At 37.5% G+C, this 15,471-nt stretch overlaps 1 protein-coding gene across 3 annotated transcripts in view; it reads left to right on the top strand.

Annotated features, from left to right (window-relative positions):
- Positions 1 to 15,471, top strand: part of HDAC11 (histone deacetylase 11) — a 74,038-nt gene that overhangs the window by 25,454 nt on the left and 33,113 nt on the right. For all 3 annotated transcript variants that reach the window (XM_005307173.5, XM_065551192.1, XM_065551191.1), the window contains exons 4-5: positions 4,675 to 4,791; positions 13,784 to 13,826. In XM_005307173.5, coding sequence (XP_005307230.2) covers positions 4,675 to 4,791; positions 13,784 to 13,826 — 160 coding nt within the window. The remainder of the gene's footprint in view (positions 1 to 4,674; positions 4,792 to 13,783; positions 13,827 to 15,471) is intronic.

The raw sequence follows: 15,471 nt of genomic DNA, 5'->3' as shown, positions 1-15,471 counted from the left end.
TTTTTTCAGGATCAGCGAACTGCATGCATGTCTTTCTGTTCTCTTCATAAACTTTATCTTGCTGGTTAGGGCACTTGCCTAGGATGTGGGAGAATCAGGTTTGAGTGCCCACTCTGGAGCAGGGACTTGAACTCAGATCTCCCCCTTTTCTAGGTAAGGGCCCTAACCACCAAGATATTTTCTCTTCTAGGGTGAGTGTGTCTCTCCTATTGAAACTGTTGTGCTGTGCACAAATACTTAAAAATTAATTGGGCCACAGAGAGAGAATGTGAGAATAAAGCATTCACCTGGAAGGTAGGAGATGTGGATTCAAGTCCATCTTCTGAATCAGGCAGAGGGAACATTTGAATCCACATCTCCTTCCTCACACGTGAGTGCCTTAATCACCAGGCTCTAGAGCAATTTCCAATTTGCTGACAAATTCCCAACCAAACTGAATATTGCCTCTGATTTTTTTGGTTTGCTGGCTGAACGGAAAAATCAGTTCTTTCCCCAGCTCTGCTCCCAAAAGCTGTAGTTACATGCTGGGGACTCCAGGGCTTTCAGACTTCTGGGGCAGTTAGCATCATAGTGAGCTGGCTGGCCTGGGAATCTGGATGCTCTCACATTCCTGGCAGGGCTGGCCTGAAGCTGCAGACAATGATCAAATATCTCAGAATATTTTGTATCTTATATCTCAACATCTTTTGCGTTGTTTTAGCCAGCCCCTCCATTGCAGTGTAATACATAATCATTTATTTATTTTATGAAATTAAAATATTTATAAAAAGTTTTAACTATTCTGCCAAATATGACCAGAGCCAGTGCTTACATTCAGGACATTATACATTTGATATTTTCATATTTAAAAAATATAATGAATGTATATATGGAAAATTTCAGCTTACTCAGTGATATATATTCAGTCAGCGCTATAACAGCAGCATTTACACTTAAGTTATATTGGCAACCAGAAGTGCTAGAAAAATAATGAGAACAATTATTTTAAAACACACAAAAAACCTTAGCCTATAGAAAATGTGGTCCCCAGACCATGGCTTCATAACCCGCTTTGGGATTGCAAATCCAAACTTGAGCAATATTGTCCTAAAGGTTTGTGAGAAAAGTCTACAAAAATCAGAGGGTAAAAATCTCTCTGTTAAATTGATACAAAGAATTATTGTTACTGCTCCTTTTCTGACCTTATGGAAGTTCAAGGTCCAATTAAATATTTGACAAACATATAGCTGCCTATGCTAGCCATTTGCTTTTAGAAGCAGGCTTATTAAACATAGTTATCTGGAGCTGCGGTAACGATGGCTATTTGTTATGAAGCAAATTCTTTTGTTAGATTTGTGCATAGGAGCCATAAACAAGTCTGACAAGGAATGTGCCATTCTACTGCTCAACTCCTATAGAAAGCACATAGGAAAGCAGAATTTAGCTCCTTTTCATGCCTATGTGTAGTTGCAGTGGGAAGCCTTGCTTGGTGGATAAACATGATAAAATACTGCCCATTCTGCAGTGCACGGCATACATTGAACCAATACACAGTGCTTCAAACACTTCATCGACACCTACTAGAGAATTAAATGTACCTAGTAGGTATGAAAGATTTAGGGAACAGCTATATCAGCAGAGGTACTGGAACTGTGTGCAGACTCAGGAAGCTGACATTGCCTTGGCATGCATCCAGAAAGTCAGCTTTTTAATTATGTATTGGTCTAGAAACCCCCTTTCCCCCTTTTATTAATGCAAGCTTCAGTTCTGCCGAAGTTGCTGGTACAGGTATCCTCATTCACGAAGGCAAGCATTCCACATGCCCAAGATAAGTGGGGGGGTTTAGCCCAACCCATACAGATATCTTCGCCTCATAATGATAAATCCTGTCAACATACGCGAAAACCATTTAATCCTAAACAAATGAAAATATGTTTGGTAAAAATGCCATTTTTGGCTTTACGAATAGGATTTTGTGGATAAGTCATCCAAAACAGGTGAAGAATCTGCCTTCAAAGTAAGTCAGAGGATGCTTGTAAGGCTATGACATAGTCTGAAGTTGATCGCATCTACATCGCGGGTCATTAGAAAAACCCCATTTCAAAAGATTGGCCACACAATTACCCTGTCTTATTTGCAACCAGTTCAGGGATGACCCACAGGTGCCTTGGCAGGTCAAAACCTGGTGGGCAGATGGTTGGGTCGGTGACATTCCCATTTATATGTGTTTTATTGTTTCATATTTAGGGTTATTAACCTGATAGTCATTCAATATGATGAACATGTACTATAAAACACAATTATTAAGTGGTACGCCTCTACTCTGGTATAACGCTGTCCTCGGGAGCCAAAAAAATCTTACCGCGTTATAGGTGAAACTGCGTTATATCGAACTTGCTTTGATTCCCCAGAGTGCGCAACCCCCCCCCCCTCCGGAGCACTGCTTTACTGCGTTATATCAGAATTCGTGTTATATTGGGTCACGTTATATCGGGGTAGAGGTGTATATTCTTTTCTTCAGTTTCTAATGCACACAGCTAATAACTGAGAAGGAGGAGTGGGGGAAGGGTAGGATAATCAATTTTGGAAGCAACAAAAAAAACATCTGAGCAGAACTGTGTCAAAATATGATCAAGGACACTAATGTCCTGACTGTTGTTATCTTTCAATAAAATGTATATTTTCCACAGTTTTAGCTGTATCTTTCAGGACTGAAAACTTTTCTCGTGATTTATGTTTATCTTACGCTAAATATCTAGTCAAGTATTCTGTTAATTAGAATAAAATGAACATATATAGCATATACCAACATTGAGAGTTCTTGGGCTTTAATTATCTGAAAGCATTCTATAACTGCCCTTATCTGTGAATGAAAAGCTTTGAGTCATCTGTGTAATCATAAGAATACCAAGCTGGAATGATTGCATCATGATTCCAAATTTGTTGTTGTTATATAATAAATTGATTTGACACTTTTCGGTGCCCCATTTCTTCTTTTTCTGACCCCATTTTTCCCTTTTCTTTTTTAAATGTTCATGTAAATAGATGTTTGCAGTATTGTAACTGTGGTTTGTTTCATGCTTTTCTCCTTAGCCTGGCACTGTGCAAATGAAAGGGGTGGTATAGTAAGGCTATACTTTACTTTGGCCAAATTACATTGTGGAGGAGATTACAAATTGTATTATTACGCATGGGTTACAGTGTGTTTATAGAGCTGGCCAGAAAACATCAACATAATTTTTTTGTGAAATGTTCTTACATTTTCCAGCTGTCTGTAGTGCTTGATACCAGATTTTATACTAGGCCAAATTCAGCACTGGGGTGAAATTTTAAGATGCACTAAGGGTGAAATTGGCTCTTTGTATTTATAGTACTAACCAGAAGTTACAACAGCTTTTAAATAGATTTTAGAAAGTCTTGCCACATTAAAAGATGATAGTGAAGGTAGTTGTATTAATGATGGACAGCTGTTATTGTGAAACTTTAACAGTTTCCGATATGGTATAAGCCATATGTTGTCTTTGAAATCTCTTTCAATATAAAAGTATAACAAACTCTTAAGTGAACTGCTGTCAAAGTAAGCAATGCTCAATGTATATACTTTTTATGTTTTAAACACCTTAATGCATAGTTGCTCCAATAAATGATACTTACGGTCTTCCTTTAAACTGTTTTGGCCATAAGTGGTCATAATTTGAATACCCAAGGAGACTAAATAAGCATATAGGTTTTATTCTTTTGTTAAAATTCACCCACCAGTTGCAATCGCACAACTGGTGAAATAAGAGAATCACAGAGGTGTACAGAATCTCTTTAAATTTCATTATACTGCAGGGAGTGGGATCCACTCAAAATCCTTGTGCAAAGGTTTCCAGTTTATTGACCTGAATATCTTTATGAAATATTGAGTAATAACTTGAAATGCAGATGTTATATATTCTTAGCTGTGATTTAGGTTTTGAAATATATTTAGACATGGTATAGCTCCTAACACTGTTAGTATGGATTCTTAGAAGTAATATCAGCAAGTTCTTCACTAGAATAGATCACATATTTTGGAAGTAATTCTTCAAATCATTCTCTTGATTACTTGCTTATTTAATACAACATTTGCCTTGAAACATATTCCAGGAGTGTTTAATATGCAAAATAAATGTTACCTGATCTTGCATGAAAATAATCAAATTATTATGCATTGTTTAAGCTAAGATATACAAAATGTTCATTAATAAGTGTTACACTTCTTAGTTAAAATCTATTTGATGTATTCTTTTGATCCTTAGGGTTGAGCAATGTAGTAAGCACAGCTAACTATTAATACCATTAAAGAATTTTCACTGTTGTTTTTGTAACATTATTAGCCTATTTAAAATTTGTACATCACTGAAAAAATAATAATTTTGTCAGACTTTGACATAAGAATCCAAAATCTGACTTCTGAAACATAATGTTTCTCATAAATTGCAGTTTGAGATGTCCTGGTCTCTTAAAAGAAAGGAAGCTGTTCAGAGGCCAATATTAAGGATTGCTATTATAGACATTGTTATTTTTGTAGGGAGAAAATGCTGTATGTTAAAGCCATGTGCTTTTGTTCAGTAGATAGTAATTGTGTGACAGAATATTACAGTAGTAGTTTGGAGATAAGGTAAATTATTCAGAAACTAATTCATAATTATTCTTTATTTTTTTCTGTAGTGGTCATTTGTAGTGGCTACAATTACAGAAATTCCACCAGTTCTCTTTCTTCCCAATTTCCTTGTTCAGAGAAAGGTGCTGAAGCCTCTAAGAACCCAAACAGGAGGAACAATAATGGTAAGTTATTGATGCTTTTTTCTACTGTCTTTCATCAATTTGAATTAATGAACTACATTTTTAAAATTTAACTATTGCCCTTTTGTCATAGATTTTATAATTTAGAGCCATCTGTGCTTATATACCAATGGATCTGTGATTGGGTGGGTTTACTAATCCTACACTGGCTCAGGGCAGGCGAGGGGTTAATGATCTGTCCTAGAGACAGTGGCTAAATCCAGCATGACATTGCAATATCTAGCAGCTGTATCAAGATGAGAGGGCATGAAAAGAGAAACAACCACTAAGAAGGGGGAGATTTTTGACCCTACTCAGGATGTCATCTGCTCTTACAATTCTTTTTTTCTGGTACCATAAGAAAAAGGATGTGCTGCTTAAAATGAGTTTCTAGTCTGAAATATAACTAGTAAGGAAATGACAGCTTCTTACTGTTCATTTTGTGTATTCAGAAATTCAGATCTGCTCATTTTATTGATTTAAAATAAGATTTTACTGCTTTTTATTGTTGTTCACACTATAGCGGGAGCACAGATAAAATGGAGTGAGCTGTATTCTGTTTAATCATAACAGAATTGTTTTCCAAGTTCCAATTAGTTACATCTGTTCTTCCTCACTGCAGGCAGTGGAGTAGCACAGGTGTCACTGAGGGCTTAATTTGTCCTACAGAACCTTTATTACAGACGGTGATATGCCAGATGGAAAGAACCCACTTGAGACTCTGAGCTAAGGCTGAGTTTGCAGGGCTAGTAGTTGGGAAAAACCATTTTTTTCATTCAAAACTGAACACATTTTGATACTGAAATCAGAGAGGCAACAACCATCGAACCCTTCTATGATATTTGTCAGAGTAGAAGCACATTTCAGAAAGCAAACTGCAGTGCTTCAAGACCGTAGTGGTATTCCATATCTCTTTTCACAGGAACAGACCTGTAGCAGCGAGTTTATAAGTTGAAAATAAATGATCTTATCTAAATTTACAGTTGATGTGATGGCAAATAGATTTTCACTGCATCTACTGCATTTTTGCCCTCCCCTGCCCTTCCCAAACTAGCTGTTACAATGAAGATCCATGGAATGGTACAGAATCCCACATTACTGTTCCTGAATTATGTCAAGGTTAGCTATTGAAGTGCACTGTCTTGAGGTTCAGCAGTGTACTTCTTTTTTTTCTTTCAGCACTAGAAATCAGAATAAAAGATCTATTGCAACTTACTAGCTGATATGAAAGGTGGAGGAGGCTGCGAAGCTATAGGGGAATTGTAAAGCAGCAGCAGTATTTTCACAAAACTGAGAGGTTATCTATGTTAATTGTCTATCAGTGGGATAATAGGCACTTCACAGCAATCAGACTGTACATTAAAAGCAAGATGCATTTTTTTTAAATTCTTCCCTTGATGAATAACATCAAAGATTCATTGAAGATGCAAATAACATATAACGGCTTAAGGAGGGGTAGAGTAACAGAGGCCACAAGGCTGGGTGGGGGGGAACCTCAGTCTGCCTAGATCCCAAGGTCCTCCTTCCCCCTCAACCCCTCCCCCCCCAATGAGCGCATGGTCCAAGTGTGCAATCCTGGGTCTTGTTTACCACTGGAAGCCGGCCCTTTCTGATCCATAAAAACAGGCAATCAGTCTGACCCGTAGCATCATAAGCAGCATAACTCCTAATTTACAACTAAGGGGACAGAGGGCGGGACAACTAACCAGAGAGTAGAGGCTTTTGAAAATCCTAGTGTAGTTTAAATGGGGGGAGGGGAGGCACCCAGCAGCCAATCAGCCTCCATATCCTTTTGCCAAGTCAACAGCTAAGCAGAGAACTGCCATTGGGGTGTGGCAGAGCTTCTCTTCCTGCCAGGCATACATTTTGGGCTTCTCTCATTCCCCACTGTCCAGTCAAGATTCTCCCCTGCTACAGGTGGTAAGAGGGTATCATTTAAAGCACCCAAAAGAGGAAATGAATTTCACACTTTGTTCAAAAAGTAAATAAAATTAAAAACTTAAAATTAATTAAAATATACTGTTAAAAACATCTGTTTTATATGTTGTGTACATCATTGCTAGCTTTGGAAAATGCTGTGTACCCAAAAGAAGGGTTGATAGTACTATAAGAAAGGAGACTGCACTATAAAAATGGTGTGTCTGCTATAATTTAAAATTCATGGAGTAAAATATCTTGTCCCATGTGTTTTCATTTATGTGGCAGTATTGTCTGTCAAGGCTTACAGCAATCAGTGGGCTTGCAGTAAACTATATTAAGTGTTTGTTGTTCAGATTTATGCATGTTTTAAGAATAGCAACATATTCTTGTATGACAAGAAGCATTCCTGGTGCGAAGGCACATAACTACTAGCGCTGTGGAAAGGACTTGCTTGGTTTTCTACAGTGTAGTGTCTTTAGACTGGACTTTTTGAAGTAATATGGCACACAAGGCCAAATTCTCCCTTTACACCAGGGGTGGGCAAACTATGGCTCGGGGGCCACATATGGCCCTCCAGACATTTTAATCCAGCCTTCGAGCTCCAGCCGGGAAGCAGTGTCTGGGGCTTGCCCTGCTCCGGTGTGGCAGCTGGGGAGCAGGGTTGAGGTCATGCCCCACTCTGCATAGCTCCTGGAAGCAGCGGCATGTCCCTCCTCCGGTTCCTACATGAAGGGGCAGCCAGGGGGCTCTGCACGCTGTCCCCGCCCCAAGAGCTGCCTCCGCAGCTCCCATTGGCCAGGAACTGCCTGGCTGGAGCCCTCCTGCACCCCAACCCCCAATTTCGTGAGCATTCATAGCCTGCCATACAATTTCCATACCCAGATGTGGCCCTCAGGCCAAAAAGTTTGCCCACCCCTGCTTTACATCCTTGAAAGGCATGTACATAGTGCCCATGAAAGTGAGTGGGACCTATGCACATGTAACCTAGTGCAAAATTTGGCCCATAGCTCTGAAGAAATGTTGTCTGAGTCATTAATAGATACTCAAGAAGAAATTACCACAGCTGTCATGGGGAAAGCTATTTTTGATGTTAATGAACCTGGTTAGGTTCCCAGAGGAGTTTGTCATTAATATTTAATTGTGAATGTATTATTAATTAATTACTGTTGAAAAAATACTTCAAATTAGCATTTGCCAGAGGGAAAAATATGTAGTGTTCTTAGAATTCGGTAACAACATAGTGTTCAGGCTGCACAGGGCACCATGTATTTTTAGTCTGCATTGCAAATGCAGTAACTGTAACTGAAAGAACTTCAGAAAATGATAGAATTACATATTCTAATGATAAACAGCCTCAAGATAGGTACTTACCTTTTTTGGTTTCTAACCTGGGCTGGCTTTGACCCAGTGGCCTGGAGATGGGAAACTCTATATCCACATTACCTATCTTTTGATCCATTCAGCCTCATCCAGTAGTTCTCGCATTGAAGTCAGAATGCTTTCCCTGTCGAGTCAAGGTAGACTTTAAACATAAGAACGGCCGTACTGGGTCAGACCAAAGGTCCATCTAGTCCGGTATCCTGTCTACCGACATTGGCCAATGCCAGGTGCCCCAAAGGGAGTGAACCTAACAGGTAATGATCAAGTGATCTCTCTCCTGCCATCCATCTCCACCCTCTGATAAACAAAGGCTAGGGACACCATTCCTTACCCATCCTGGCTAATAGCCATTAATGGACTTAACCTCCATGAATTTATCCAGTTCTCTTTTAAACGCTGTTATAGCTTTAAACTCCCTTACACCTAACTTTTTTTTAAGTCAATTTCAGTTTAAAAAAAATGTAAGCAGTATTACCGAGGGCACTGCACTGGGAGTCAGGAGACCTGTGCTTTCTTCTCTGCTCTGCCACTGACCTGCTGTCTGTTTGGGCAAGTCGTCTTTCCGCTCTGTGTCTCTGTTTCTACTTCCATCCTTTCTTTGTCTTTCCAATTTACTCCCAATCCTGCCAAAACATACACACATGCTTTAACTTTATGCATGTTGAGTTCAACAGGACTGCTGATGTACTTAAAGTTAAGCATGTGCGTAAATTATTGCAGGATTGGGGCCAAGGATTTGTAAAGTCTTCAGGGCAGAGACAGTATCTCGTTATGTTTGTAAGAGTGCCATGCACAACGGGGCTCTGATCTTGGGTTGTGGCCCCTAGATTCAACTGCAATACAAATAATAATCAGAATTATTCCTGTTTTTAATTTTTAGGGCAGATTGCCTGTATCCTTTCTGTAAAAGTTCCATCACAGTAAGGCAGAACTAGCGACATTATAACTCCCCTATTATTGAGATGAATTATAGATGATTGTGGGGAAACAGCTATAATTTTCTACAAATGCTTATTTAATAAGATAAAATTAAATAGTATTTGAATTCTTACTTTCAGTATTGTTTAGCATTTATTCACAAAATGTTCAAATGTTTTTCTTCCCAGGTTAATGCTCAAAATTTTATGTCCAGTGTAGGGACTATTTATAATACTATTTGGCACTTATATAACTCTATATTTCCAAGCACTCTATAAACATGTACAAAATAAATTGCCTTCCCTTGTTAAAATTTCTGCTCACTGGTGCTGTAAACTGTACAAATTACTTTCCCTAATTCCACAAATGAGATGTCATCTTTGTTTGTCAAGAATCTCCAGTTTCCTGCAAGTTGTTGGAATCAGTCATCTAGAGGTATTCAGAAAAGAAGTAGAATGGATAGCTGGTGGGTGGGCTCAGACAACAATCTAACGTGTATGATTGTCTGCTGTGAGCATTCAGAAATCACTTTTGACAATATGACTTAATTAATTTTAAGCACATAATGGCATCTTAATTAATTCTCTTTGTGAAAGATTCATTTACTTACTGGTCATTGATATTAAACATCTAAAGCATTTTGTAAAGTTTGAATCTGTTCTCTACATAATCATGCTCAAATGGTGTTGCAAAAACTGTTTGATGATTTTCAAGACTTCTAGTTTAACAACATAATTGCTTATCCTTTCTGATGTGTCTTACATCTTCAGAATGACACAAAATACTCTGACCAGTTTCAAATAAGTATCTATATATGTACACATTCATTTGACAGAAGCATTGCTAACGTGGTGGTGAAGATGAGAATTAAATAACAATAGCAGATCATGAAATCATGTAGCAAACTGGGAAATTTAGAAAAGGAGAATGTTAGAAATTTATGTAAAAAGAACAGGAGTACTTGTGGCACCTTAGAGACTAACAAATTTATTAGAGCATAAGCTTTCGTGGACTACAGCCCACTTCTCCACGAAAGCTTATGCTCTAATAAATTTGTTAGTCTCTGAGGTGCCACAAGTACTCCTGTTCTTTTTGCGGATACAGACTAACAGGGCTGCTACTCTGAAACCAGAAATTTATGTAAAATCTAAGGTGCAAAAGTGGCAGAAGAGGTCATGGTTCTCCTGTGGAGATTACACCCATCCTGAAAATAAAGGTCCTATTTCCCTCTTCTTTCTGCCATGGGTTGTGGAATAGGATGGACAGCTTCTACTACCAAGTCACCTAGGCAGTGCTGGGACCAGTGGTACTCTCCACATTTGTGTACTGCTATAAGTTATTGGGTCCTGATTAGGGCTTTCAAGCAATTAAAAACATTAATTGTGATTAATCATGCGATTAATCGTGCTGCTAAACAATAATAGAATACCATTTATTTAAATATTTTTGGGTGTTTTCTCATTTTCAAATATATTGGTTTCAATTGTAGCACAGAATACACAGTGTACAGTGCACACTTCATATTTATTTGCACTGTAAAAAACAAAAAGAAATAATATTTTTCAATTCACCTAATACAAGTACTGTAGTGCAATCTCTTTATCATGAAAGTTAAACTTACAAATGTAGAATTATGTACAAAAAAAATAAAACCATGTAAAATTTTAGAGCCTTACTTCAGCCAGTCGCTCAGGCAAACAAGTTTAGTTACAGTTTGCAGGAGATAAAGCTGCCGTTTCTTGTTTACAATGTCAGCTGAAAGCGAGAACAGGCGTTCGCATGGCACTGTTGTAGCCGGTATTGCAAAATATTTACGTGCCAGATGCGCTAAAGATTCTCATGCTTCAGCCACCATTCCAGAGGACATGTGTCCATGCTGATGATGGGTTCTGCTCAATAACGATCAGATTTTGGAAAGCACTTCAGATTCTTAAACCTTGGGTTGAGTGCTGTAGCTATTTGTAGAAATCTCACATTGGTACCTTCTTTGCGTTTTGTCAAATCTGCTGTGAAAGTGTTCTTAAAATTAACATGTGCTGGGTCATCATCCGAGACTGCTATAAGATGAAATATATGTCAGAATGCAGGTAAAACAGAAAAGGAGACATACAATTCTCCCCCAAGGAGTTCAGTCACAAATTTAATTAATCAATTCTTTTTTTAATGAGCATCATCAGCATGGAAACAGGTCCTCTGGAATGGTGGCCGAAGCGTGAAGGGGCATGAGTTAACTGCGATTAATCAACAGCCCTAGTTTTGATATCATTGGGTATGGGGGTCTGCCTTTCTTTTTAACATCAAAAAATACCTTTCCCTTTTTTGACTGTGTTCTCCCCGTAACTTTCCTTCTCCTCTCTGGTCTTCAACTTCTATTTCCTTTTTCCCATTACACTTTAATTATATCCTGACTTTCACTGTGTTTTCTTAAAGATCAGAGAAGGATAAGTTAGGGGAAAAGGGATGGTGGAAATGAAGATGCTTGAATGTATTGGTAACAGTTTCTAATGCTGTTGGATGGCCCAAAGCTGCCTTGAAAAGTGGAAAAAGTAGGCATACTATCTGGAATATTATCCTTACTTACATTATTCATAAAAGATTGCTTAACAAGGAGTGCAGAGGGAAAGTGATGTCCAAATTTTGAGATGTGTCCTTTTATTAATATGGATAAAAGTAGGTGAGATAGAAACAAGTGTAACTTCTTCAGTATTTATTGCCAGTATTTATTGCCAGTGCCCAAAGTGGAAAAGGCAAATGTAGACCAACGTGTGAGAGGTGAAGACTTAACTGTATGTGGACTTTAGTTTCCTCTTTATTAGATCCCATTCAAATCTAAAACAAGCAACTTGAATATACTTACCTGCAAATTGGTCAGTGACAAATAGGGTGAAATTCTGCCTCAGGTACATCCATGCAACCTTGTTGATTTCAATGGGAAGGCATAGGGATAGTTGAGGATAGCATTTGGCCTGTAGTTTTTAAGCAGTTGTGTTACAGGGAAAGTAAAAATAATTCCCTTCGCCCATGAGTGTGAAAGGTCCCTCGCCATGCTGCTTAAAACTCTTTTTATTTTTCTAGTAGTGGGTTTCCTCTGAGTGCTATAGTGGCTCTCTGTCACCGCCTTTGGCTAGTCCTGCCGCACTACCTGGAAGCCTTGCACTGATCTCTGCTGTGTGATGTGAATCGCTATAGACAGTTCTTCATGATAAGACCAGTGCTGATGTCATTTCAAAAACGGTCTATTCGGTATTCATAAATATGGCTATCTAGAAGAGCTTTGCTCACTTTGTAAGCTCTTGGGGCTGGGACTGTTGTGTTTGTATAATGCCTAGCACAATGGGTCTCTTACTATTACTGTAATACAAATAATAAATAACAATAATGGCCATTTTTGGGTCATGATTTCCATTACACTATGTTCCGAGCCTTCTTTGGCTCTCATCATAGAAATATCATTCCACTTCTAAAAAGCATAGTGTTTGCCTGCATAAACTTAATTAATCGAGCAATAAATAAAGGCCTAAACTGTCCATGTGCTCTTAAGAATTCAGAAATAGAAAATATGTGCCTTCTGTTGCTGCCAGTGCTGTTGCTAGTGTTATCATCAGGGTTACTACTACTTCATTAGTCCCTTTTGCAGTCTGTGATGGTTTTTGACTTTGTAGGGACTTTTTTTTTTTTCATGATAAATACCTGGGAAGTACACTGAATGAGGAGGTAGTGGAGAAGCACTGTGACTTGTGGGTCCTGCCATTCAATAATTCCTCCTCAGGATCTAATCTGGATAAATTGGCAGAGTTTGGGTAGTAAAATAGCCCCCCACTGGTTTCTTAAATATTAAGTAATCTTCTGGAGGTATCCAAAGACCAATCTTACTGATGGAAGAGCTCCTTGTTTCTCACTTTGAAGCTTTCCAGTTCCCCTTGCAAATGCAATTTTCATTCCATCATTTTTGGGAAATCATTTTATTTTATTAGAAATTGTAATATGCCCTTTAAAAATATTTGACACTTGAAGTACCTATAATTTATCACTCCTCAGGGTAGTGAAAGAAAATAATGTCTGCCTTCAAAAGCAGAAATGCTCCTTTAAGGCTGCCTGCTCTTTACTAATAATATTTCACATTTTTCTTTTCAAAGTTCAAGTTTTCCTAATTCCAGTTTAGTGAGCCCTTTCTTTGTTGATTCTTTCCCTTCTTTGAATGTCATTTGGGTACGCCAAAGAGCAGTGGTCACCATTTCCAGGTATCTGAGGAAAAGGATTGATGATGTTCAACATTATAAATGTTACTTTGTAAAAATCCCACGACACTTTGCATATTGCATGTTTTCTCACTGGAAACCTTAAGTGTATCAATATGTTTGCAGTTATTTAGAGCTTCTAAATGTGTTGTTGGGAGGATTGTTATATAAACTGGAATGATACAAATAGGATTGAACACTATTTATTCTTACTCCTACTGTTATGTTTGGAAGTTTTACCCATTTGAACAATTTTTTCATATTTTCTGCACTATTCAGTTGGCTACTAGGGGTCCGTGTTCAGTTAATTTTAGATGCACAATCTCAAGAGAAGGAAATATAGACATCATGTTAAAGGGTTTCTTCCAGCATGCCTTGCCCTGGTAAAACTTGGTAAAGCTTCCACTGACTTTAATGAACATCTGTAGAGACTATGTGGGAACCATAGAAATGCCTAAGGGGGGCGGGAGGGGTTTACAGGATAAAAACCTAAATGCCATAGTTTACACATTCCTGAAATTCTTAAATTTTTCTTAAAGGCAGGAAAGCTTGCCATTGACAGAGGCTGGGCAATCAATGTGGGTAAGTACAAATGTAATTAACCAAATGAAGTTTTACCAACTACTTTAAAAATAATTTATTTCCTCTCAACGTGACCTGTACCCTGTTTTATAACAGCCATATCTACCTCAAATGTAAATGTCCAAAGTTAATTTTAGAGAGGTTATGTTAAGTTTAGAATTTTAGAGAAGAGAAAAATAACTTTTAGAGACGAATTTGAGAAGAAAATTAATTTTACAGAAGATAATTTTAGTTTCCTAGTCTACTATAATCCATATTGCTGTTTTGTGACAAAACAAAACAATCAGATTCTTCTAAGAAAAGAGAACAAACAGCGGAATGCTAATTTGCGGGGATAAATCCTAATTATTTTGTTATTAACTAAATAAAGGTAGACAATATCAGTATGGTATTGAAAAATCTTAATATTTACATGATAAAACCTAATTTTTCAACTCTGTGATACCATGATTGAAGCAACAAAAGCTCTTGGAATGAACATGTTGGAAATTATGGAAGACAAAGTGGAATTTGGAAGAAAAATGACATGATTTACTGCAATAGGTTTTTAAATTTTCATTAAATCATATTTTAAAAAATCAGACACGTAACATCAAATACCGTCTCAATGGCAATATACAATGAAATATAGTATGTTTTATTTATATGTGGTTATCAACTGAAATCATAACAAAATTGAAAACCGGAAGAGCATCCATATTTATTACCAGAATAATTTTTCAAATGCCATGTAATAATCAAATCTCTAATTACCTTGAATTTGGTTATATATAGTTCACTGTCATCATTATCCTGTGTTAAGTGCACCATGGAAGTTTTACAGTTGCTTATTAAACAAACACCTAGTGTGAAATTCACTCCAAGGTCAGCACGTGCCCTGTGCACTTCTTAAGTCACTATTCTGGAGAGGAAGGATGGTCCAGTGGTATTAGTACTGACTGTGGTCATAGAAGACCTTGGTCCACTGATGACATTGTGTGAAACCTTGGGCACGCACTTTCTCTGTGCTTCAGTTTCCCCTCTGTAAATGGAAATAATAGCATTTTCCTACTGCACAGGGGTTTTGTGACGAGATAACCTTATTGAAGGCTGTAAGACGTTCAGATACTACAGTAATGGGGGACATATAAATACCTTAGATAGATAGATTAGATAGATAGATAGGGACTTAAGTCATGCATAGGCAATCTAGGCAAAAAGTGTGCTGGCCCTCTACACATAGGTAAATTTCATCCCTAGTTTGCGGACAAGGATGACTATGAGTTTAAAAAGGTATGTCAGATAATAAAATTTTAATAGAAGTTTTACAAATCATTTGTTGTTAATTACTTAAATTATATATTCATTTTCCCTAAAAAAGTAAGGTTTAAAAGATACAGTACTTTTTGTGAGATAATAAAATTGTTTGAAACTTACTCAGATGAAATATTTGATGGGAAAGTTGGGGATCTTAATTATGGGCACAAACAATATGAATAAGAAAATGTTATTTGCTTCCAGTGTTCTGTTCCTCATCTTATATTGAAAGATAATCATTGTGGACACAGTTTGTATCCATACTTGCCAAACTAATAACAACAATACAATATGGCACTTCTGAAAAACCAAGTGAGCAATTTCACTATACCCTTCTTGGAAAACTAAT

Source organism: Chrysemys picta, chromosome 7, assembly GCF_011386835.1.
Source record: "Chrysemys picta bellii isolate R12L10 chromosome 7, ASM1138683v2, whole genome shotgun sequence".
NCBI lineage: Eukaryota > Metazoa > Chordata > Testudines > Emydidae > Chrysemys > Chrysemys picta.
Note: the sequence above shows the minus strand (reverse complement) of the source record. Positions and strands in the feature narration are given on the sequence as shown.